Source organism: Tachypleus tridentatus, chromosome 12, assembly GCF_004210375.1.
Source record: "Tachypleus tridentatus isolate NWPU-2018 chromosome 12, ASM421037v1, whole genome shotgun sequence".
In the NCBI taxonomy this organism is placed as follows: Eukaryota; Metazoa; Arthropoda; class Merostomata; order Xiphosura; family Limulidae; genus Tachypleus; species Tachypleus tridentatus.
The window spans coordinates 94,369,860-94,394,785 of NC_134836.1; the positions used below are offsets into that span (position 1 = coordinate 94,369,860).

General features: G+C 33.9%; 1 protein-coding gene across 1 annotated transcript in view; it reads right to left on the reverse strand.

Annotated features, from left to right (window-relative positions):
- Positions 1-4,540: 4,540 nt before the first annotated feature.
- The window catches only part of LOC143234039 (calcium-activated potassium channel slowpoke-like), an 80,056-nt gene continuing 59,670 nt past the window's right edge, over positions 4,541-24,926 (reverse strand). The window contains exons 18-27 of the mRNA XM_076471059.1: positions 19,406-19,556; positions 18,279-18,368; positions 14,906-15,086; positions 11,243-11,467; positions 9,864-10,047; positions 8,712-8,813; positions 7,823-7,953; positions 6,610-6,804; positions 6,029-6,196; positions 4,541-4,912 (exon numbers count right to left, since the gene is read on the reverse strand). Of these exons, the coding sequence (XP_076327174.1) occupies positions 4,832-4,912; positions 6,029-6,196; positions 6,610-6,804; positions 7,823-7,953; positions 8,712-8,813; positions 9,864-10,047; positions 11,243-11,467; positions 14,906-15,086; positions 18,279-18,368; positions 19,406-19,556 (1,508 nt within the window). The 3' untranslated portion in view covers positions 4,541-4,831. The remainder of the gene's footprint in view (positions 4,913-6,028; positions 6,197-6,609; positions 6,805-7,822; positions 7,954-8,711; positions 8,814-9,863; positions 10,048-11,242; positions 11,468-14,905; positions 15,087-18,278; positions 18,369-19,405; positions 19,557-24,926) is intronic.

A 24,926-nucleotide genomic window follows, 5' to 3' on the forward strand; every position in this document is an offset into this window, starting at 1 on the left:
ATGAAGACACAGATCTGTTAATATCCATATTGTTAGATATAAGATGGGATAAAGAATTTAACAGTATACTAAAATTAAGGACCTGCAAATTTGTTTTTTTTTACCAAAAAACGTTAAGAACTATCAAATATTGGAAATATAATAATTTCATATACTTTAATAGAATATATATGAAAATACTGTCACATTTTATGGTTAAATAATTTCATGATAATTGATCAAATCCCTAACCCTAATCAATGAACTCAATTTTAAAATTGAGTGGATGTAACTGATAGATGAGTTTTGTTTTTAATGGTGCATACGAAATTTTTAAAGAATTAAGAAATCGAAAAAGTAACTGTTGGGATTGACTGAACTTCACTGCATATGTGAATGTTTTAATAGTTCGTTAAGTAATAAGCAGTGAAGACTTTTCTTAACTGAAAAGTGACTGTTTTTGTTTTCAGCTTTTGCAGTCAAAGAATTCTCCTGAAAGTAGTATGTAAAGAATAATAAGAATTTGTTTATAAAGTAAATAGTAATTTGGAAAATTTTACCTTTTCAACAAAAAAAAACACTTATCTGCTTATAAATATTTCCAGTACTTTAATTACTCTCTTTATAATACCACGTTTTTCAAAAACCAAAAACAATGCATATTACAACGTGTATGGGATGTATACTCGTGTCGGATTAACCAACTCCACCATATAATTTTCATATCATAACTTTCATCAACGATCGAATTCATAACAAAAATCAGCTAGTTATGTAAAAATCAATATGATTATAAAGGGATAAAAACAAAAATGGTAAACAGCCAAACAAAATGAAATGCATCGTACCAGCTTCTCAGATCTCAGGTTTAATTAATTTTCGTTTTTATCGAGAAAAGACAAAGGATACCTTTTCATGAAACTAAAATAATTTATACGTAGTCAAAATAATAAAAGTCAATATAAAAGCTGATAAACTGTTTTTCTTTGTGTGTAGAGATTTATTAGTGTCAAATTTGGTTAAAATATCAGAATACATTTGGTGAAGGCATAATATGAAAAAAAAGAACAAAAAAAGAGTTTGATTTTTTAAGATATTGGTTATACGTACATCTATTACAATGTTCAACTAAACGGCAAACTATGATGGTGTTACATTTCTCTATAAGCCATCACATAAAACAGTTAACTTTAACCCGTATGATCTCCACAAGTGCTTTACAATATCTATCATTACAGGTACAAATTTTGCCTGGCGATAAACTTCCATGCGAGTCAAATTTAATTTGCTTTTTATTTTACACAACGTGCCACTGAAAAGAACTAATGCGAAATAATAAGATGAAAAGACTGTTTCGACACAACACAGGCACCATACAAATAAATTCCTGCACCATCCATAAATATATGTATGTTTCATAGATATAAGGAAATTACTACATTTACTGAAATACATTTCACTTTGAGAATGTAGCTAATTGCAAAGAAAGCAAAAGCCAATCTACTGCTCTAGAGACTGGAAGAAAAAAAAAGCGACGTTTACGAACACATATACGTAAGTACACAATTTGCTGGATTCGCTCAAACATACTGAGTATTGATTAGAGAGCATTCAGAAATTCCTTTTCGTCCAACAATATCAAAAGTGTAGAAAGGTTTATTTTTCTTGTGATAAAATAAATTCGTTCTTAACTTCTCAAGATGCAATGGTGGACGCTCTAAACTATTAGCTGTTTTAACAATAATTCAAGATAATCTTACGAAATAACTAAATTTATGCAGGGGATCGTGAACAATTTTATTATGTCCACATATTATTCACAGGTATAGCCAGGGGACGTAGATTAAGGCCGGGGCCTATTGAATGTGTAAGCCAAGAACCGTTACTAAGGTTAGTCGTTTTTTTCAGAAGAAAATATTTAGTCCTAGGTCTGTCTGACCCTCAAGCAACCCCTGGGTATAGCAGATGCGAATAAAACGCATTTTAAAATTACAAATAGCTGTATTTTGCTCGGGTCCCCTCGTGGATCAGCGGAACGTTTAAATCCTCGCAACGACAAAAAAATCTTAAGTTCGCTTCACCACAGTGGGTGGAGCGTAGATTGGCCATTCGTAGCTTTTTTTGCTGAAACAAAAATACAAAACAAATATTACGTTCATTTTAGATATTTAAGTAACGGTGGAACATGTTTCGTACACCTTGTTTACGCTGGTTCAAGCTTGTAGCCTGGGGTGTGCGTGCGCAAGACCCTTCCTCACTACTGGTATTACGCTCGCCTATTAACATTTTTTTTTTCATTTTTAATGACAACCTCTCTCATTATATAAGTTTTTTTGCATCAATGCGAAAATTTTATTCCATACTTATCTGATGAAATTCGCTAGAAATGTTTGTTTGCAGTGATGGTAAAGAAACCATTACAAAATTCGGAAATTTTGTTTTCGTCCATGGCCACTATTGTTACACACGAAAGTAGTTCCACTTTGTACCAAAAAAAGAATTTTACACCTCCAGATCTGGCTACAGGCTTGGCTAACTTATAAAACATTACAGCTGACTTGGTGATTCTAACATTGGAAAGCCTTGATAAACATATGTTATAAGAGGAATAGAATAAAGCAACGGTCTATATATAAATATTTATTTTACACACACAAAATTAAAATATATTGCTGTTTCATAGATATATAAATTTTAATTTCAACATTCTATTAGCTTCATTTATGACGTTTCACAAAAGTCATATTTTGTATAAAAACCAGTTTTACCTTTCTCAAGACACGTCAGAAGTTTTATGCTTTACAATACCGGTCTGGAAGTTAGGGGGCTCGACTCACAACCTTCGGGTTGCGGATTCGAACTCCGTTACCGAACATATTTGTTCTTTCAGACGTGAGGGCGATATACTTTACGATTAATCTCACTATTCGCTTATAAAGAACAGATGGCCAATGGTGCTGAATTGGTACCTTTCCTCTGGTCTAATACACTTTAAAATTGGGGACTGCTTGTTCAGTGGGCTCTGCGCGAAATTAAACACAAACTCATGACTATAAGGAAGTTTTTAATTAAGCTGAATTAACTCGTGGAATGTAAAGTAGAGATATTAAATAACTTTATTGATAATCTGTAGAAAGGTAACTGTTAGAACCTTTAAAATCCAAAACTTGTGCAAAGAAAAATAAACACAGACTAACTGCACAAGTTGGGCGAATTTTCTATTATTATTTAACACAATAATTTCAATAATTGTGTTTAGAAAACCATGTGAGGGTACACTTCGTCCAATATATTAAAACGCTATAAACTAATGCCAAGTAAGCAAGAGAAGACCCTATAAAACCCTGTGGATAAATTCGAGAAAACGCGGGAATATATGATTATATTATCTAAGTTGTAACTTGAGCACTGATTTAAAACATATCTACAGATATTTTTTTTTTATACGGAGAATACAAAGTATGAGATTTGTTTCAGTGATTTAATTTGAATCACACAGACCTTCGTTAACAAGTGGATAGTGTTATTGCATTAGTAGCGAAGAAGGTTTATTTCAGTGTTGGACTGACGTCTTACTAAACCTTGTTTTTATATTTCACTCCGTAACATAAATAATGTCAAACGTGCAATCATATAAGAAAGAAATGTTGATGACTAAAGAATAAAAAATCGTCACATCTATAGACCACTTAAAAATGGAAAACCATAATGAAACTTATTAACACGCCAACGCCTCAAATATTCTATAATTTCACATGAATGAAACAAGTGGAAGTGAAGAAACGATTTGAAATTTGCTTATCCCAAGACTTTGAGGTCTAGCTTCGATGACAAGTAAATCCGGTTATCGAGCTCAAGACTTCATGTTGTCCTAAAAAAAGTAATCTCCTTATTTATATTACGAGCTGTTATCCTTGATCGGGAACAAAATATCCATAAATCTTTCTTGAAGAGTGATCTTAGAATTGTTAAACGATGTATAGGGGTGTCGAACGTTGCTGTTTTATCACGTTAATTGTTTCAATGTTGAGTCTAAATACGATTTGGTTAAACTTGGTTCGGTACCTGCATTGTACTGACGCGTATGACACTATTCCTAAAGAAATACGTGTCACTTGACCATGTAGCGGCCTTGACATTTAACCCTTTAGATTTGCTATTTTTTTATTACGGTGTTTTTAATAAGTGCCTGCTAACTAAACTTACTGGTTTCTTTTTTTTTTATTCGTGTCTTTCAGTGCGATTTTTATTACTTGAATAAGATCAGATATATTTTAATTATAACTTATCTCGTGCGTTTGATAGAAATAATTTCTTGCAGGCTGTCAGTTTGTAGAAGTGACCTTTTACCCTTTGTATTTGACCACTCTAAATCAAAATAAAAAGAGAAAAGTTCACCGAATATTTGTGCTTCGGTACAGAAGAAACAAGGAGATTGTGAAGTTCACATGCGTGAATTAGTGGAAGGCATCGTTTTGGAATGTTTAAAAAAAGGACGTGAAAAATCTAGGGCACACATTTACAGGCTCGTGTCAAATTTTACCAAAGAAAGTGTCCAAAATTTTGAATAGTGCATCACAGCATATATATTTATATATATATATAATAAATCAAGTATAGAACATTATTTTTGTACATACGGTGCACCTGGTGTACATTTTTAGTTATGTTTTAAAAAGGTTCGCACGATTCAACATAAGTTCAAAATCTTTTTTTATGCAAAATTTAGAGAACTTTCGTATCTTCATTAACAGAAATAACTACGTGTGATCTTAATCTATCGTGTGAGCTTCGGGTTGGCAGGTCAAACAAAGGAGTAAGGTCCGTCTGTCAAAGCGCTACAAAACAAGAGTCAGGAGTGCTCATTCTTAGGGTTTTCGCCCCTGTTAGGTTTATACTCGATACCAGGCTCGAACTGGAGAAGCACGTAGACCTACAAAAATAAATCGTTGCTTAAGTCTTCTTGAATCTTTCGTAGACACAATGTGCCCTCCCTCCACACACACAAACAAACCTAGTGATACAGACGGATATACGTGGCATTTTAACGCTAGAAACTGGATTTTAATACCAGTGGTGGGTATAGCACAAATAACCAATTTAGTAGCTTTACGTTTAATAACAGACACAACTAAAAATGAACTGCTTCAACAGATGAGCCATCATTATATATAATGATAAATTTGTCACGTAATGTAGATTTTAGTAAATTTAGGTAAATAATAAGTAACATATGTATACATATATATATAAATATACATTAAGCCTCTTTATTGTATCCAAATATCGTTGAGAACAGAGAGCTTTCGATACTAAAACGTTAATTCTAATAATAATAATTATGCATAATTACAAAGAAACATCTATTATGAAAATGACGATGATATATATAAAATATCAGTGAATGTATGGTAATACAACTTGATGCATTACTATCCAATTATTATTGATAAATATAATAATAAGTGGCAAATTTCCCATGTACAAGTTACTTTATATAGTTATTTACTAAAAACTTAAAAATATTTCTATGTTTCATTTAAACAAATTGAACAGGTTATCGAGTTACTTTAAACATTATTGATAAAAATGTATATTTTTAGGGCCAGTCGTAGATATATTATATTGTTCATTTGTTATTCTCTACTATTATCTTACGCAATTCTAGAACATTATCTGGCTTTGCGTGGCTTCATACAATCGCGTCAGAATAACTTTTTAATAACGCTTATAGAAAAAAAATGTTAGAGTATAATATCTTCTAAGGTTATAGTTTATTTATAGCCATATTCACATTAATCTAGTCATAAATAAAATAATTTTACATAACAGGAAGTTTTCATAACAAACTATTACACTATAGAAACACACCGAGAAAAGTTTACAAGGAGTCGAAAGTCCAAGTTTGTAGACAAATCTATTTCAATTAATTATGGAAGCTTATTTTTAGATGAGGTTATTTTAGTGGTCAGCCAAACTGTTAAAACAAGAATAAAAGCTATTATTGAAAAAAAATAAAGCACGTTTGGTCAACAAAATGTGAACTTACCACATCAGATGGCAAAAGAATAAATTCACTTGGTGGGTTGGTGATAGTGAAACGTTTAGGAGACGCCTCACAGGAGGAGCTAGTGTCACGAAACCGATAAAGGCCAATACAAAGCATCCCATAATTTCTTAACGCAGCTATAAAAAGGTCTTCGTACTTCCCTCCCTCCTAAGCAAAAAGCACAAAATAAAAATATTACCTTTCAAAAATACTGAATTGGAAACTAGGTAATTATAACAAAAAGTTATTACGATGGATAAACAACATGTCTTTTGGCAAATCTTGATTTTTGTCTACACTCGTGAAATCACTTATTTTACTTATCATCAGTATTTAGGTGGTCTTAAGTATAAGGCCTAGAATGTTCTTTCAAGAATAAGTCTGCCTTTTAATGTGGTTTTTACCCGAATGTTCTATTGCAGTTTTGAGCAACTTCATGTGCTATTCCTATTATAAATTACTGTTGTGGTTAATGATATGAACTAAGTATATGAAAGTGATTTTGGAGCAAAATTATCCATTACACGATATTCAAACTCGAATATTTATTTACAGGTATAAGGAATTCCACGAATTCTTACCCCAAAATGCGCTAAAGGACCATCGTGCAACGATATTTGCCCAACCCTACAACGATCTCTATTCGCCAAGATGTCTGCTGTGGTATAACCTCCTCTTAAACCAGCGCCCTCTGCCAAAATAAGCTCTAATTCGGGAGTTGCTCCACCAGTAATTAAAGAACGTATTAACGTCAGGGCATTTGCATTGAAGTAGGTCTGAAAAATAAAATAGAAGACAGAATTTAGTCAAATTATAACCGTTGAGAAAACAAAGAAAGTTCGTAAGTTAACCAGTAAAGGTTATGATAATTTGTTAAATCTTCAAGTTTTTCTTTTACCGATATCTCTTATATCACATGTATAATTTTTACTATTTATATATCAAGAAAAAAGGTTTGTATAATATACGATAATATAACTGAAACGATCAATAATAAATTTGGTCCTTGAGTAGTAACAGAGAATATCCCCCGCTGGTACATCGGTAAGTCTACGGAGTTACAACGTTAAAATCAGGGGGTTCAGCAGATAGCTCGATGTGGCTTTGTTATAAGAAAACACACACAATAACAGAGAAACGTACATTTAACAAACAATACCAGTTTGCCGTTACTGAAGTCTAGATTACTCAAGTTTGTTTCAGATTTTTTAAACAGTAGCTCTTTACTATTTGAGACAAGTATGCATACGAAACAAGTAAAGTTTGTTTGTTTGTTTTTAATTTTGCGTAATGCTACTCAAAAGCTATCTGCGCTAACCGTTCCCAAGGTGGAAGTCAATTACTCAACGCTACACACGCCCACTCCTTATCAATGCCACATTATAAAACCTCCAAGGCTGAAAGGACAAGCATGTGTAATGACATGATTCGAGCCCGCGATTCTCAGACTAAGACTCACAAGAGTCCTAACCATTAAGGCATGCCAAGCCCTATACAAAGATACACTTCGTGAAATCTTTGAAGCAAAACGAAATTCAACTTAAATATATTCAAGCCTAAGTTCTAAAATAATGTTTAATCTATCTAGCTGCTTGTTTTAAAATATTGTACACGTAAACATTGGAAAAACTGAAAACAAAAAGTAGAGAAATTCAATTAGTTCAGTTTCTTGTTAAACAATTTGATTCGTCTACGTGAATTTCGGTAATGGTTTTTCAAGAGTAAATTATTTGAAACAAAAGTTGAAAATAAGAGTCAGGAACAAAAAGATAAATAATTTACTGTCTTGCTTACCGTACTCATTAGTGAATCCAAGACGCTAACAGCAAAAGCCGTGCCACAGGCAAATGGTTGTGTTAAATAGAGTTCCGTATCAGGGTCATCATCATCGTCTTGGTCCAGAAACTGAACATTAGAGTCATTCACTGTGAGACAAAAAATAAAATATTTATCAGGCACAGAGAAAGGTTGATGTAATTTGTTTGTTTGTCTTTGACTTTCGTGCAAAGTTACACGAGGGCTATCTGCGCTAGCCGTCCCTAATTTAGCAGTGTAAGACTAGAGGGAAGGACGCTAGTCATCACCACTGTTACCGCCAACTCTAGGGCTACTCTTACTAACGAATAGTGGGATTGACTGTTACATTATAACGCTCCCTTAGCTGAAAGGTCAAGCTGTTTGGTGTGACGGGAATTCGAACCCGCAATCCTCAGATTACTAGTCGAACGCCCTCCCCACTTGGCAATTAGTGTAATCCTCATCTGGTTCAATATTGCTCAAGTTAATCAGTCACTTATTAAAAGAAAGTACAATACACTATAAACCTAATTAAACTAAGTTACTTGGATGCTGCTGTTAATTTCCAGCTATAAAGCTGTTTTTGACGTGAACCCATGCTGGAAACTTATACTTCGTGCATTCACCAAGTTAAGACACAGTCTATTGACTTCTATATGTGCCATAATCTCGTCCTACCTACGTGTAGTCAGCCTTTTTCTAATATTTAAACATGAACCTATCAGCTTCCACTTTATTGTGTGGTGCAAATGTTATCACCCTCCTAGTTTTATCGCCAAGAGGAATTTTATAGTGAACGTATCTCTTCCAACCATTTTCAGAGCTTCTCTAAGATTATCTATAGTTATGAACTAGAAAGAGTCGAACAACTAACATTTTTCCATACCTAGTTCTGTGATGAGAGGAACATTAGACCCATAAACTGATCCTTTTCTGTGGAGCGTAATGGGGCTACCAAACGGGTAGTTTTCCTCTTGACTACCTAGGTCTAAAAATATATAAACAAGTACAACAATAACAGCGAAAAATGCTTGAAATAATTATAAAACTTCAAACTGGAGAATAACATTTAAAATATGTCAAAACTATGATATACGTCGAGAGAAAAACAAAAACTTTAATATTTAAGAAAAAGAGTAACAGGTTAAGAATCATTTTTTCTCATCATGAAACTTTAGGAAATTTTTAAAGTTACAAAATTCATAATTGATTGAAATGGCAAATAACAAATTCTGTAGGTTGAATATGAGAAAACAACAGAACGAAACTGAATATATCTTAAAAGTAATTGTCTTTTTTTTTCTTATAACAAAGCAACATTGGGTTATCTGCTGTATCCACCGAGAGAAATCGCATCCATGATTTTAGCGTTGTAAATCCGAAGACTTATCGCTGTCCCACCATGGAAAAATTAATTGTCCTAAGTGAACTAAATTCTATTAGGGTGCTTAAAAAAAATCTCGGAAGGTGTTTAGTACGTTCTAAGTCAACGTCAATCAAGACACTAAGTCCATCTTTAAAATGAGCTATTTTTTCTCGGACAATTTTTATTTATCCTCAAAATGTCTGAGACAAGGAAACCTATTTTATTCACATCTCGTATTGTTGAAAAGGAGAGAAATAAAAGTTTAGTCAATTTGCAAGAACGGCAGTTTCGGTGTTTACATAATATACGGTTTTGATATATCATTCACCATGTCCAAGCTTTTTCGTGAAAAACTTATGATTTTGATTGTGAAAATACTTTCGACACGCATAAGCTTAAAACTTCACGGATATAAATACAAAACTATATTACAAGTCGTAAGGATATAAAATTAACAATTAAATAAAACCATAAATTTCCGACGATGTGATTTTAAATATATATATATTTATTCACAAGTACAAGTTATGAGAGTAAGAGTTTGATGTGCAGAATCTTGTATGTTAACATTCTTCATTATTTTCTAAGTTAACTAGTTTTGAATGTTACTATTATTCACATAATAAATACACACTTTTCATTGTATGTAAAATGAATGTATTAAAAACTTACTGTTTGTTAGCACTCCAATAGTATCATCGAAAGTCATTGCTTTGATATTGAGAGAAGCAAGAATTGCCTCCTTGTCAGCTAAAGTAGGATCGTCGCTACTGGGTATCTTAGCTGATAAAATAACACACATGTCACACAGGTTAATGTTTACTGCTCGAAGGTCTGCACGGCTGAGAGGCGACCCCTGTCCATAGACGAGAAAATAAACAACAACAACAAAACCTAAAAACAATGTTTTAGGTTTTCTTCTCACTACATCACTAAATTAAAATAACGTTTTGTGTGTTAGCAGTTTAAGTTTCATAATCGTTCCACAGCTTACGACACATTGATATTTACAAATATATTTGGTAAAGTGTGAGTAATAATCTCCGATCAACTACGCTTACATTGGTTTTGTCTTCCCTTACAAAGATTCCAAAATCACGAGTTAAAAAGTTTTATTGCAGCCAACTTCTGCTTTATTATTAAACTGTTTCTTTGCCTGTTTAAGCAGTAGCAGGTGATTGAAAATAAAACAGTTTTCAGAGATAAAAAAAGAAATAATTCTCGTAAGTAGTAATAAACTTAGCAATTAGACAAAAATATTCAGGAATCTGAAATGGTTTGTTTTGAACTTCGCGCAAAGCTACTCGAGGGCTATCTGCGCTAGTCGTCTCTAATTTAGTGGTGTAAAACTAGTGGGAAGGCAACTAGTCATCACCATCCACCACCAACTCTCGGGCTACTCTTTTAACAACGAATAGTGAGATTGACCATTACATTACAACGCCCCCACGTTTGAAGGGCGAGCATATTTGGTGTGATGGGGGTTTGAACTTTCGACCCTCGGGTTACGAGTCAAGTACCTTAACCACCTGGCCATGTCGGACCAAGAATCTGAAATGAGAGTTCGTTAGATAACATATTTTCTATACGTATTTATAACATACTTTAAACTCAAAGTTCACTGCACATGAAGTTTCCTTTTTTGAAATATAAACACAACATAAAATTTTCTACATTAACCTTCAAGGACAATTTAAATAAAGGTTTACTAAGCAAAATAACTTTGGAAATCATGTAAGCGTTTAAGAGAACAGTTCAAGAGAAATATTTACCCATGTGATTAAGATAGCATGCAAGCTTATATGGCTAACAATAAGACGATACACATGATAGATTTCAAGTATATTTTTCCTATAATACTTCATATGTAAAATAAGTTCTTTTACTTTCGCAGTCAGATTTTGAAATTCATTATAAATCTTTTTATCTCACTGATATTAGAGAAATAATTATAATATATATTTACTGTTAAGATTACGGTAGCATCAAATTATGATTAGAAAATTGTTCAAATCTTATATTTAATTGAATTTCAAGATAATTATTCCTACATTTAATACTGAGATTTTCGGTAGATTTTGAAGCATTTTCCATTCCCGTCTCAGATATTCCATACTTCCTACAATCACGACGTGCTTCAACTCATGGTAATGAAAGTTACTGGCACGTAGTGGCATTACCAGATTTCTGAGTCCAATTAAAGGTGAGTCGGGATCAGCAAAAAGGCAGACAACCACGTGACCATTCAAGACTGTCATTGCTGCTTGATTACGATCCTAAAACAGAGAGACAGGTTATGAAGTAATATTTTAATAAAACTTTAAATGATCTTTTCAGCAGTCTTATAATATTAAATACTCGTTATTGTTAAGAAAATATATTGTTTATATACAAATTCTAGGGCAGATTTACATTTACACAATAATAGTAATAACCTCAGTTTGTGTGTTTTTCTTATAGCAAAGCCACAAAGGGCTATCTGCTCAGCCCAGCCCAGCCAGGGGAATCGAACCCCTGATTTTAGCGTTGTAAATCTGAAGACATACCGCTGTGCTAGCGGGAGACAATAATAACCTAAACTGGCCTCGTTAGCAATCTTATATTACAGTTATTGTCCATAAGATGCCTTAGTTAAACGCGTGTATTAAATGAAGGTCATTTTCAGGGTTTATAATCAACTTATAATTCAGCCACGGCCCGGCATTGCCAGGTGGTTATGGAGCTCGACTCGTAATATGACGGTTAGGAGTTCGAATCCCCGTCACATCAAACATGCTCGCTCTTTCAGCCGTGACGGTCAATTCCACTATTCGTTGATAAAAGAGTAGCTCTCTAGTCTTATATTGTCCTCGGTAGTATAGAGGTGAGTATCCACGCGCGAGACCGGGGTTCGATTCTCCGAGTATGTGTATTTTCTTAATGGCCTGGCACCCCCTAATTTTGCAGAGTAAGACTAAAGGGAAGGCAGCTAGTCATCACCACCCACCGCCAACTCTTGGGCTACTCTTTTAGCAATTAATAGTGGGGGGCCTGGCATGGCCTAGCGCGTTAAGGCGTGCGCTTCGTAATCTGAGGGTCGCGGGTTCGCGCCCGAGTCGCGCCAAACATGCTTGCTCTCCCAGCCGTGGGGGCGTTATAATGTGACGGTTATTCCCACTATTCGTTGGTAAAAGAGTAGCCCAAGAGTTGGCGGTGGGTGGTGATGACTAGCTCCCTTCCCTCTAGTCTTACACTGCTAAATCAGGGATGGCTAGCACAGATAACCATCGAGTAGCTTTGTGCGAAATTTCAAAACAAACAATTAATAGTGAGATTGACCGTCACATTATAACGCCTCCACAGCTGAAAGGGCGAGCATGTTTGGTGCGAGAGGGGTTAGAACCCGCGACCCTCAGATTACACCTGGCCATGCAGGTCTTGGCTTTATGAGAATATCCGTAACAAACAAATATATGATTCAATTTTAATAACTCGTCAAGAATTATGACGCCTCGCTAGTAGCTGTCAACTTTCATAAAGGGTTAAAATCGCAGCGTGAAATAGTACATATATATTGCTACGTAAAACATGAATTGTTCATAGACGATTAAACGCAGCAATATAAAACAATAATACACTTAATATAAACCAGAAAAAAAACATAATACAATTGAAGCTTAAATCACACCTTCACTACCATTCCTTCCTGCTGCCCTTAAGCCTTAAGTCATAAAGAATAGTACCTGTGGTCATAACACCCAAATGCAGCAACTGAGGAGAATCAGTTATGAATTAAGAGTTGAGTTTTTGAACTCACAACGTCCTAACTGCTGCTACTTTTCGCTCTCTGTTGTGGGTTCAAGCACTCAACTCTTAACCCTTAACTGATTTTTCTTAGTCGCTTGCAAGTCTTTTACTGACATTTGGATTTTGCCTGATAGATGGGCTATCCGAAACGCACTTGGGTGTTACGACCACCGACATTATTCGTTATGTCTTAGGGACAATAGCATAAGAATGGTAGAGGAAGCATATTTTGGAAGTTCAACGCTATTATGTCGTTTCAAGTTTATGCATACCGTACTGCGTAAAACTGTTAGGACTATGTAATACTTTATCATTCATTCCATTTCATGAAGCTAAGTTTTCCATGCCAATACAGAATGTAAATTTCAACATTAATGTAACCATTCAAACAGAACCCTTATGACATGTCCTTGGAACAAGTATATGGGAATTTTAATGGATGATCAGTATTCTAGCTTTGGCTCATTCATTTGTCAACAGAGATCAATAAAGCATAACCAGGATCAAATTTTCTGTCTGAAATAAATGTTATGATGTCTCTCGCAGTGTCTTAACTATATAGAAAGAAGCTAGTGAGGTACCGGTATATGCTAGAAGAAATCAATTTTAATAGCACTCCACAAATAAAGCTTGATAAAAACAGTGTTTATATATGTTAAGTTTTGTTGTCATGCCACTTCTCAAGAAGTGTAGAGAATTTTTAGTATAACAGAGAGCTCGCATAAAAGCTTTACGTGATATTGGTTGGATTCTCCAACAAATTGCTGAAAATTTGAAATGCTCCCCAAACATTATAAAGTACACCCTAGATTGTGAGACAAAAATAAGTAAATTTGAAAATAGGAAACAAGAGGCATAACACCTAAAATCAATGATATTCATATTAAGCTGCTAGAGTCATTCAAGTGATACAATGGTCACCCGCAGAGCCCCGATTTAATCCAAGTGAGCAGATCTGGGATTTTATAAATAAAAAAAATTGACAAAGCAAAAGTTACTCCCAAAGACACTTTGTGGGAGTGTATGAGTGGCATTTGGAGCAAAACCCAAAGGACACTTTGATTAAGTATGTTGCAACAATGCCTGAAAGACTGTTTGCGGTTATTAAAACTAAAGGTAGATACACAAAATATTAACTGTTTGCTGAACTCAAGCACTTCCACTCAGTTTTTGTTGTAATAAATATGGAGATTGATAAAATTTGGTTGTATAACCTGTGATTTACCTTCCATTATTCTTTGAGAGTAGGCTGAAATCTAATTTTTGATTTTTTCCTAACACTTTTGCACAATACTGCATATACAATATTGCATTTGCATATTTTCTTTCCTCGGATTGTTTATTTGCAAAATGTATTTCTTTGACTATAACTGGTTAATCGTGTTATCAACATATTTCATTCGAAACTTGTGCATATTTTACGCAGATCTTTCCCGTTATCTAGAGTACTACAGGGTGTTAGGAAAGTCACTGTGCACTTATATATTTATTAACAGACACGTTTCAATATAGAATACAGGAGGTAAATATGAATGACAATTATAAACAATATTGAAAGTGACCCCTGTTGGCATCAGTACAGGCCTGGATCCTTCTTATTTTGTTTCTAAACAGCGCTATCAGTTGCTGGCTTGAAATAGACTGAATAAAATATGATTACAAAACTGCACAGTATCTTTCCGAACACCCTGTATTAAGCCAAATATCAGTATACAATATGTCTCTTATTAAATTCCATTGTCCAGCACAGTCTAATCTCTTAAAGAAACATGCATGTTAACTATTCTGTTAAAAATAGTGTCAAGTGTCCTCAAAAAAAAAAAGAAATAGACAAGCTTGGTTCACATCTACCATAAATAATTGTGTTACTGTATGAAATCTGGATTCATTCTTTCCACCAATCATTAGGAGGAGGGAAAAAATCTTACCAAAATACATTCTTCTATTGGACGTGCTGTGCACCAATGAAACATACCAGTAGAGTCATACTTCATCTCTGTTTTATCAAAACCGATATCTCCAGACTGATCGTCAGCTAAAGCGACTGGAAAAGGCCTATCAGTAGTAGAGTTATTGGCGCCACTGCCACTGCTGAGACGACTAGTAGGCCTAAAATTTTGTAATAGTGATTATATCACAATTTAGTCATGTGTTTTAACTACAAGAAACAAGTAATATTTCATGTTAATCTTGCAAGTGTTGAATCAATTTTATGTATACCAGAAAGTACGTGTGTATAATATAAGTTGAATCTGCAATACCGCCATGTGTCAGTAATTGCTGAACATCATTATTTGTTCATTTAGTAAAACTTAAGAAAACTGGAACAGTTTGTTTAAATCAAACTAGGCTATAAATTATTTGGTTTGAATAACTTTTCCATAGTCTATAGCATTAAGCTCATTCTAATCAGTTAGAAAGTGTACTTGAAATGTATTACCGAAGGCCAGCTGTGTAAGGTTCTTTAATCGCTAATGACCAATGAAGTAAATTTTCCAACCTGCTTTATTTTGAACATTTGTTGGTAATGTCTGTATCATCTCATACACAGATTTATTCTTTTAATAATATAGTTAATAATTATAATAAGAATTCATAATATTATACTTAATAATTATAATAAGAATTCATAATAAGCTATCTCCAATAAAACAAACAGTCAAACGGAAATAAAAAAATGCGAAACACTGCGGGACTATGGACTGGAATACACCTGCTATTTACAAAGAGCTGAGACCGTCGATCGTGTATTCAGTACGCGGGTTAGAGTATAGAAATTAACAAGAGGAACAGAATATACATGGTTTCACTTTTGTTTTCCTTCTTTTTTTACGAACGGAAGAAACCATATGATTTATAAGATTTTGGCGGTTTCTACTGCAAATATCTATTTTTCATCTCTCTTTATTAAAGACGTGAGAACTTAACTATTTCTGTCGACAGATTCGAATGTCAAAATATTTCAAAATGTTTTACTATATTCTTACACCATTTATTAATTCAGTTTATACTTAGATATTATATATTATAATTGTCACGTGTGTTAAAAACAGGTGTGCTTGACGTATGTTATTGCAGATCGGTGGTAAAATAATATGTAATCTCTGAAATGTTAGTAAATACTATTTTTTGTGTTACGATTTATTTAAGAAAAATGATTAGTCCAACTCAGCTGCTTTGAAGATATTGGTGTCAGATGTTGCCTAAATTTCATCGTAGGTGTTAGGATCAATGGCCTAAATGGTGTTATGAAAATGGTAAATTTCTCTGTTTAGGCCAAAGATTGTTTGTTTGTTTTTGAATTTCGCGCAAAGCTACACGAAGGCTATCTTCCCTAGCCGTCCTTAATTTAGCAGTATAAGACTAAAGGAAAGGCAGCAGTCATCACCACCCACCGTCAACTCTTGGGCTACTCTTTTACCAAAGAACAGTGGGATTGACCGTCTAATTATAACGCTCCAAGCTGAAACGGCGAGCATGTTTGGTGCGACGGGAATTCGAACCCTAGACCAAAGAATCGGACAATGCACTTGTAGAGACGGGTGCTATTGATTGACTGCCCTCTGGTCAGTAGTTTAAAATTAAAGATGGCTATTTCTATGGATTTGTTTTCTGCTCAGTTAGTTCACGTGTACATAAATTTCTGTTCAGGCCTGAAATTCTAATTCAAAAACACAGATATAGAGTCATACTTTAGTGTATGAAGTCATTGTGTGAAATAAATAATATAAAAGATAAGATAATCGAGTTAAGTTTTAGTATTTGTTACTAGTCTATGTGAGTTGTAACATGATAACGATTTCATGTTTCTTTTTTACTTGCAATTAGTTACTTGTAAGGCTAAGTAACATATGCAAAAAAAAAAGGGTATCTGTCAGTCAAGAAATAAAAACACATTATCATTAACCCATTTATGGCAGTATTAAACGTAATAAACACATCTTAATTTAAACTACATGTGTAGCATTGCGTGTGCAAGATTGTCTAAATATACGACAGTTTCTGTGCATTTTTGTGCGTGCGCTGTTAGTCATTTGTTGTGTTTTAAACTAATTTTTAAAGAATGGCCTAAGCCTAAACACTTCTTGCCAAACGAGTAAGATCATACCTTAATTTTTAAATTTACTATTTTGGTCGCTGCATGCCAAAATCATAGTAAATAAGTGTTAGAAAGTTTACAATTACTTCTCAGGCAGCAGATCGTTGACGACAAAAAACGATGGATAAATTAATTTAGCTCACATTTATTGTCATTAGACTAAGTCACTTGATAAAGAAAAAGAAATATTTTTACATTCTCTTAATTTCTCGGAAAAAACAAAGAAGCGAATAAGAGAACTCTTAACACAGTAATGTTGCGAAACTATGCAATAAAGCTATACTATTCATATTTACTGTGATGTTCACAATTAGTTTTTATGAATCGTCGACAGACATTAACAAACTAATCTCCTGTAAGGACACAAAAAAGTTTTACAATAAACGGAGAACAATCTGCTGTACAATAAATTTTATTTCGCGTCAGTCCAAACTTAGTTATATTAAGAACTACACTTAAGAAGTTTCAGTACGCAACAAGTTGAAAATTACTAAATCTTGTACTACAAGTATATAAACGCCCTCTATTTAATAACATTTGAATTATTATACTTTCTTATACTATATATATATAGCTTTCTTGGCCATCTGTTACAACAGCTATTTAATTTCTTTGCTAAGTTTTTGTAAAATAACAACACATATACGTTAATAACATGTACGTAACATAATAGGTAACAACGATTACAATTGCGTTTTAACACGTTTTCTTTTATCGCTGTAAGGATATATATTCTTAAAATTATAACTGTTAAGATATGTTTTTAGCAATGATACTTCAAAATTATTTGATAGAAAAGTGAAAACAAAACACATGCAGCACTTGGCAATAATACAGCATGCATTAGTGAACATGCACACAATGTATACATAGAAACGCTTGGGAAGATAAAACAGCATGCAGATGATATATGAATTTATTAATTATAAATGAATACTCTTGATTTTAACTTTTCATGGAACAAAAGTAAGATATCTGAGGTACGTGATGTGAAACGAGTTAAAATAATTTGCATAACAAAAATGAGTAATACGCTGAGACCGTTTAGAAAAAAGGAAAGATATCAGTTACTTATGTTTCCAGTTGTAATTCTTATATTTGTTTTTAGAATTTAAAGTGTAAGTAACAAACTGCTACACTATGCTCTTAGAATTTAGGAAGGAAAGTGAAATTAATAAATAATGAACGAAAGAATATCATACATGAGTTTTTTTACTTCGTACGCTAGATGCAAGCCCGAGTACAAGTCTGGTGCGGCCGTCTGAGAAGGCTGCTGGGTGGAAGGCACGTGACTAGAAAGAAATGGGAGGCAGATTTTGTAGCCGTGTGTGCACAGTGAAAACAATAATAATAATAAAAACAAACAAACAGAACAATCAAGAAAAGACCTGGTGCAAGGGTAGTGACATAACATGGAAAATTGAAATATTTCAATTAAGAGAATTAGTGAAGTGACTAGACAGTGCACATGAAAGGGTCTATGAAAATTTCCTTTTCCCCCTATTTCTTTGTTATTTTATTTCTGTATGGAACTAGTTCTATTCAGTATAATATAGGTTTAATTTTTAGTGTGGAAAACATAATAATTTTAATATCGATATTGATGACTACAATATCAAGTTTACTGTGCACAATACGTTATTTGAACATAAAACAGAATATTTTGTCAAATTCACGAACAAGCACACGATGACTACAATATTCACTTTGTAGTGATACCTAAAAATAACATAGAAAACGTAAAGAAGGCTTAAGAATAAAATGTTAAATTTACTCAGCGTTTCATGTTACAGCTTTTCGATAAAAATCCCAAGCCTAATTAAGTTCAAATTCACAAACTCAAAATCTTTATGTTATGTAATATGGCTAACACTGTCATTGAACAACGTCAATTTGTTTTTAGCAGTTCTACTCTCTCTTTCTTCGACAGCTTCGACCACAAATCGACAGAGGCAGAGACTGCATGTATTTAAACTACTGCTTTATATTTACTCTGTACTCATTGTACATACAATCGAATTTTTTAATCAATTTTCAAAATACAGTCATTCTTAATTTGATAATAACTACTAAAAATATTTTGATTTCTATTGTTATATTTTTGTATTGTGTTATTAACTGTTTATCTGTCAGTTAAGTACGAGAACTAGCATATACAGCACTCCCGAAACAGTTAATAAGCAAAACGTTGGGTAAATATGGTATTTTTTTTCCTCTGTAGGCTCGTTGTCTTTTTCTACCCGTTTAACACGATTACACTTATTTATAGATTGATACACAGACTAATACATACGCTAATTACACTGTTTATTCAATATATAATTCTTACCTTGTATGAGCTTCTCTGCCAGGACGACGACTTGGTGATGTTGCAATGTTAACGGTGGTGTTCGGTACAGAACTCGGGAATTGCTTTAAATGGCGTTGTCGAGGAATAACACTCTGTCTTTTGATTGCGGCTTGGGAATGTAGTTTGCTAGCTAAAAACAACAATATGTTTGTATATAACTTCCATTATAAATAGTTCGTTGTGTTAAACAATGGATTATGCGCTTCTTCCCTCCCTGCCACGGCCCAGCATGGTCAGGTGGGTAAGACACTCAACTGGTAATCCAAGGGTCAGGGGTTCGAATCCTCATCACCCCAAAACATGCTTGTCCATTCAGCTGTGGGAGCATTATAATGTGAGGGTCAACCCCACTATTCGTTGGTAAAAGAGTAGCCTAATAGTTGGCGGTGGGTGGTGATGACTAGCTGCCTTCCCTCTAGTCTTACACTGCAAAACTAGGGACGGATATCACAGATAGTCCTCGGTAAACTTTGCGCGAAATTTAAAACAAACAAACTTTCTCTCCACACATACAAAGAAAGAAATACGCACCATATTGTGAAAACAAAGTTAAATTTCTTGAAAATTCTAAGTTTCTACTCACTCGTAGTTTCAACTTTAATTGTGTCACATTAATTTTCTGTTTCCATTTTTTTTAACATACTTATTGCAAGAGGTTCGGTCAGGCCTACTTGAAATTTCCTTTGTAGGTAGTACTATAAAAAAATACCCGAAGGTGAGCATAAACTTAGGTGCTGACAGTGCTACTAGAGTTGATGCTTTGAGGGAGTCGCTATTGAAATTTGTTTGTTTGAAGCTTAGCAAATAGCTACGCAGTGGGTTATCTGTGCTCTGCTAACCACGGGTATCGAAATCCGATTTCTAGCGTTGTAAGTGCACAGACATACTGCTATGCCACTGGGTGACCTTATTTAAGTAATTCATTTTATTTTTAAAGTTAAAAACTCTTAACTTTACAGACCTAATTCGTATACTTGACAGAAAACCTGGTAAACTACAAAAAGTGTTTCTTTTCAATTCGCCCAATGTTGATTTTAAGTTTAGAGGTAGTTTAAGTTTAGTGTTAAAATACATATGGCTAGGTAGGTTAAGATGTTCGACTCGCAATCTGAGGGTCACGAGTTCGAATCCCCGTCGCACCAAACATGCTAGCCCTTTACGCCGTGAGGGTGTTATAATGTGACGGTCAATGCCACTATTCGTTGGTAAAAGAGTAGCCCAAGAGTTGGCGGTGAGTGGTGATGACTAGCTGCCTTCCCTCTAGTCTTAGACTACTAAATTAGGGACGGCTAGCACAGATAGCCCTTGTGTATCTTTGCGGAAAATTCAAAAACAAACAAAACAAATAATAAAATACATATGAAGTTAACTCTTGTCTGTCACGCGTTTCTTTATTTTGGAAGACCTTTGGTTCAGTATCAGGACAAGCCGACTGACTTCAAAAGTCTATTTATAGTCATGAATGCTATTTTATAAGTTGTACGAACCGCGTACTGAGTTTACGTTGTTTCTGTTTTGATCACCTATTTTATACTGAAGTTGAAGACCTAACTAAGTAACAACTACTTATCTTTTTACCACGTAATGAGTAGTGCTCAGCAGGTTATAACCAAGAAAACTTTCTTTAAAACATTTTACATTACATTTGACAGATAAGCTGGTATGGTTGTCGTTTGGCAAAAACTTCGCAACGGTCATGTGTGCTTCACACACCACTGGTATCCAAATCTAATTTTCGCGTTATAGGCCTTCATATTTAGCGCTGAAACGTCGGTGGTGGCTAAATGTAACGAATTCATTAAGAAAAGAAAGTAGAAAAAGTGTTCCTTTGGAGCATGACAGGAGCGTTTGAAGTCTCCTTTCACTGATTTTTATTCATACTTTGAAAAAAAATTCAGTGTTTAAAGAACTGTTTCAAACTCTAACTTACAGACCAGAAATTTATCATCATGCGTTACTTTTACGAAACCATGAAAGCATTATAACAGCAGAGACTAAAGCTGTGCTGGTGAAGATTTTAACCAAATATTTGAAGTAAAAACTAAAAACGTTTTGCTAGACCAAGAGCTTCTCTAGAGCTTTTATCTCATTAACTGTAACGTTTACCATTAAATATAAAGTGTTTTGTCGAATAGGTTATGAAAATAGCTTTTGAAATACCTTGAACACTTCGTTATCAGAAAAAACAAACGAGATATTTGTACAAAAAAGATAAATGGCTTTATATGGTTATTTATTTTAGGAAAGCGATTCACACATAGTGTGCGTCATCAGCAAGTTGATTCTTTATTGATCTACAAACAAATTAAAATATTATACTAATGGAATATTTTCCTCCTAAGTGCTCATCATGAAACACCGCCATGTGGGTTTGTTAAACGAATTTCCGCCAGCAGAGAGCGTTTTGCTTCAGCTTAGAATATTATTCTGAAGTTTGGCTGTCCGCGTTATTGTTGGGTCTCCATCATCTTCCGTAAATTTAGGAATGTCATTTCATAAGGCCTTGACTTTAGTAATGTAGTCATATTTATTTAATATAGCAATTCCACATTGTTTACCTAGTTTCATAATGAAGAAATCCTTACCGCTATGGAATATATTCAAAGCCTGGCAATCAAGGGTATAACTATATTTCCGGTTTCAATTTGTCCTAAAATTGCATTTTCACCCCCAAAAGTAATGTCAGCTAGATGATATAGAAAAGGTACAAAAACCTGCAAAAATTGTACTTTTGGAAGAAATAACAAATTAAATCTATTCAGCAAGAACCTTTTTTCTTCCAAGTTGAAGAAGATATTTTATGAGAGTTTAACCATTCTTTATATTCAAATAAAATATTACAGACAAATATCAAGAGATTAAAGTTCAGAGTTAGGTATTCGATTTTTAAAGTCTCGAAGTAATTTGTGGAAAAATAATTGAAAAAACTTGAACTGTACTTTCTAAAGGTTTATACATTATTATTCTTATATATATTTAGCAGAGAACTGGTTGAGCCTTAATACTTAGTAAACCTTATGATCCAGGGATATAAAAGAAAATTAGAAAAATATTGAAACACTTTATGAAACGTTTTCGTCTGCGAGTCATGTGATTGTAGCTTGGCAACGTAAACGAAGGATCGAGTATAGAGATATTTGGTACACCGTGGAAAGACTTGTTTATAGTTAAGTACTGAAACTACACAATGGACTATCTGTACTCTGCCCACCAGGGGCATCGAAACAAGATCAAGCATTGTAAGTCCAAAGTCATACCGCTGCCTCACTGAGGAGTCCGGAGAAGGATTAATCACATCGTATTTTCGAGGTTTGAAATTTTGTCTGATGGTTTAACTAAGAACGACTGCAAATCAGTCAGATGTTTTGAAAGTATAACGACGCCTGATTGAACAAGTTGTTTTTTATTGATAAAGTTCCACTCTTCAATAATTAATATAATTATTTGTTTTTAGAATTTCGCGCAAAGCAGCACGAAGGCTATCTCCCCTAACCGTCCATAATTTAGCAGTGTAAATCTAGAGGGGAGGCAGCTAGTCATCATCACCCATCGCCATCTCTTGGGCTACTCTTTTACCAACGAATAGTAGGATTGACCGTCCTATTATAACGCCCTCATAGCTGAAAAGGCGAGCATGTTTGGTGTGACGAGGATTCAAACCAGTGACCCTCAGATTAAGAGTTGAGCGCACCAACCGCCTGGTCATGTCGGGCCCATGAAATATGAATAAACAATGTAGAAACATAGAATTTTTAACATTATAACAGAAACTTTGGGATACACCAGATTTACAATGCTTTTGTCCTTTTATATTCAGCCTTTTTATGCAAAACTACACCAAATTATGTGCTGATAGCTTCTAATTTTAAATTGATAAACTAAAGAAAATGTAGCCCTCAACATCACCCATCATTATCTATTGGGCTGCTTTTATTTTATCGCATAGCGATATTTGACCGTCAATCTTTTGTCACAACCAAAGTCCCAATTTATGGAGGACGTTTTTGTGGTAAAGGGACGTCGACCACGAATCTTCAGATTCGTAAATCGGGCACGTTAATCTTTAAAAACTACTAACTTGTAGACTCTATATAAACTCTACGAGGTTCTTGATATTCTAAAATGACTTTGGTTCTTTAACGACTCATATGTAATCGTTTTAGTTCTGTAAAAAGAAAATAACATTACGTTTTCGTACTCGTATTTACGATATCTAAACAAATCGTTTATTTCTGCGTTCTATACGTTTTCTATACAACTGTATTAACCTTCAAAACTAAGAGTGTGAAATAGTCATCATTGTCCCTACCCCAAAGGAATAATTACTCTATTTTCAAAATTATATACACATTGACAAATTATTTTCCTCGCAGTCATTATTTGTAGCAACAGATCAGCAAATGTTAGCCATGTAAACACGTCTTGGTTTAGCAGTACAACGAATTTTCGTTTTTTTTTTTGTTTTTTTTTGGTTAAGCAGAACTACTTAGAACACAACTATTTACACACTGCTGAGGCACAATACAAATTTCTAAATAATAAAAAATAACATTTAAAATATTACAAATGTTTCTTTTAAAGATTTCTTTTATGAAATGAAAACTTTTAATTAGTAAAGACATTAGGTCATGAGTTTAATTAAAAGTACACTTATTGCTCATTAAAGTTTATTCTTTTACTATCAAGACTTTGTAATCGTTTCAACATTTAAAAATCGATTTCAAGACTGAGAAATGTTTGCTATAGCTCAAATAACAATGTAAAAATTTAGAAGGAGTTTTTAACCCCTTCGGAAAGTTCGAACGGCCAGGCATGGCCTAGCAATTAGCGTGTTGGACCGCTGTCTCTCTCTCTCTGTATGGGTATTCGGGTATTGATGTTTATCTACCCAGGAGGGTCAGGTTTCGTTAACCTCTTCCTCCTTCCTTCAAATTTTGGTTTTAGAACTGTCAAGTGTATTCATATATGGTACACGAGGGCCAGAGTAACCCGCACTTATTCAGGGCAATGCCCATGCACGATCTATACATACACTTGGTGCAAATAAAACATTTCTCTTATAGTTCTATAGATTATTTGCACTTTCATAAGTTAAGTATTAACTATAAAGCATTTACATAAAAAACCTTTTCTGTGTCTTGTAGTCAATCTCTAAACTAATTTGGAGTCTAGTTAATAGGTGGTCTTTTATTATTATTTATTTATTTTTTATTTAGAAAATATATATTCACTGGGGAAAGGTGCTTAGGTCTACCACCATCATGTAAACAATACTTGTCATGCTCGCTCACTAGATCATTTTTTCTCCAATTTTTATTAAAATAATTTATTGTACTATGTACGAGTCTATCTGTTATTGTTTCCATGTGTGCGTATTTATGCATGAATTCAAATGATGTTGTTCTGGGTACTTTATAAGCTGTTGTAAGTAGTGTATTTTGTATTGTTTGAAGTAATTTTTTGTTTACATTTATCCATGTAGGGACTGCATTGTCAATGA